Source organism: Cryptomeria japonica, chromosome 8 (genome assembly GCF_030272615.1).
Source record: "Cryptomeria japonica chromosome 8, Sugi_1.0, whole genome shotgun sequence".
In the NCBI taxonomy this organism is placed as follows: domain Eukaryota; kingdom Viridiplantae; phylum Streptophyta; class Pinopsida; order Cupressales; family Cupressaceae; genus Cryptomeria; species Cryptomeria japonica.
The window spans coordinates 649476940-649479160 of record NC_081412.1 but is presented as its reverse complement, the minus strand read 5'-3'; the positions used below and the strand labels follow the sequence as shown (position 1 = coordinate 649479160).

The 2221-nt window shown below is 34.9% G+C and overlaps 1 protein-coding gene across 1 annotated transcript; it reads left to right on the top strand.

Annotated features, from left to right (window-relative positions):
• The first annotated feature begins 982 nt into the window (after positions 1-982).
• Positions 983-1594, top strand: LOC131069269 (mavicyanin-like). The gene is made up of 2 exons (XM_058004633.2): positions 983-1106; positions 1260-1594. Exons 1-2 carry the CDS (start codon positions 983-985, stop codon positions 1592-1594), a joined length of 459 nt encoding a protein of 152 aa, XP_057860616.2.
• The last annotated feature ends 627 nt before the right edge of the window (positions 1595-2221 follow it).

Below are 2221 nucleotides of genomic sequence, written 5' to 3'. Positions count from 1 at the left end.
ATTTTAGGCATGATAGATGGATTTCTCTACCTTTTTACCTTTTGTCACTACTTAGCAATGAGATTTTTACTCATAGAAAAAACCCCAATTTTCCTGGTCCTTCATGAAGGCCTCATCCTCCTTCTTACTGAGCATGCTAAAGCCTTAGCCATTTAGTCTAATCCCTTAGACCAATAAATTGAGTTTGCCCAAAATGTTTGCAAGCACTTTTCGAATATCTAGCAGATAGAATCCACCAAGGCATCATTATAGCCATTCCCACCATAGACATTGCTCACAAACCCACCCAATCTAGAAGATTTCCAAGACAATCTAATGTCATAGAATAATTACAAATAACAAATGCATAATTGATATCAAATCACATGAATAATCCAAATATATACAAATAATTATGAACTTATCAACTAAATAATCTATAAAACTTATTAAATTAAAAATATCACCTAACAAACTATTAAATAACCAATATATATATATATAAATTATTATTATTCTACATTTTAAATAGTAGTGATTATTACAAAATAAAATTATAATAATTTGAAAAACGAAAAAGAAATCTAAAACTATTTAGAACTGTCGACCATTGAAGAAAACATTTGTATTAGGAATGCTCAAAATTAGCGTAACAATTTTAATTTTTTGGAGACGATCGAATGCTTTCGTCCGGCGGTAAGTGCTACGAAACGCGAGGAACCTTTTGGAGTTCACTTGGCTAATCGTCCGTTTTGATTTTGCGTATCAACAAAAGGAGAAATTCTTTATGGTATCTTACATTCGGCAGTCCGGCTGGCGCCGGTTTTATTGTCATTAATCACAGGCAGCAGATTATATATGCTCATGAACACCCACTCCCTCCAATCCATTTTCAGCCTGGGAAAAACTTTCTAATCATTTAAGAAGGAATTCAAATCAGATTTCAATGGAAACCAAAAGTCTGGTTTCTCTCATATCGTTGGCCTCTCTATCATTAATAATTATGGTATGTGACCCCGTCAATGCTGCCAACGTTTTTACAGTGGGTGATGAGAAGGGATGGACAATTGGCTTTGACTACCGGACGTGGGTACAAGCCAAAGAATTCCATGTTGGGGACAGACTGGGTAATTTCATCCCCATCCAATTTCACTTTTATATATACTTATACATTGGTATGATATTTTTTAGTATGAATATTGAACGTTTGTATTGGCATTGATTGTTTCATAAAATTTAATACCCGTTTTATCTGAATGTGTATTGGGTGGGTTTTTCAGTGTTCAACTACCCGAAGGGAGTTCACAACGTGCTAGCGGTAAATGGGTCGTCATTTGCAAACTGTGTTAAAGAAGCCACCGGTGGTAAGTTTGAGAGCGGGAAGGACGATCTACAAATAATGAAAAGTGGGAATATATGGGTCATCTCTGGTGTGGGGCAGGATTGCGAAAACGATCTGAAGCTCAAAATCACAGCAATTGAGGCTCAGTTTCCTTCTGCTTCACCCGCACCTGGACCTGCACCTGCACCAGAATCATCAGACTGGATTGGAGATTCAGACGAACATTGGCCTACTCCGGCTCCATCTTCCAGATATCGATCAAAGCCTTGGTAGAGCGCTTTTGTTAGCGATTCCTATAATAAATTTGGACATTCTTCAAGTGCGTTTTGTGTATTATGTCTATGTAGTTACATGTTTTGTCGTGCAAGAAATTGTTGCTGACAATAAGATATGTAGCGGAAGTCAAGAACTCCAGATATGGTCGGCCATGTTAATTTTGTGCAATCAGTTCTGAGTTCCTGAACGCAGTTTCGATAAGCGTCATCATGTAATTTGCTTATGCGCAAAATTATTTGGCTTTAAGATAGTGTTATTCAATCGTTTTCCGTTCCCAAAATTGGATCTAATTTTTACAACAATATTTGAATTTTACAGAGGACATTTTAAACTACAAATAAAATAAAAAAACGTCCATATAAATCAACTATGTTTGCTTAATATTACTTATTAAAGATGCTGGAATGTATATTTTCAGATTTTTTAGTTTAAGTTATTTGTTAATTTAAACAAAGCGTTAATTTTAAATCTTTCAGTCACCCACCGTCAAAGTCTTCTATTAAATTATGTCAGATGGTGTAGTATACTCAGGTTTCACTATATCATGATTTAGTTAAGCTTTTTAAAATTTAAAATGCTTCTAATTATGCCACTTTTCTTTGCATCCCTTTTCACTTAATTATG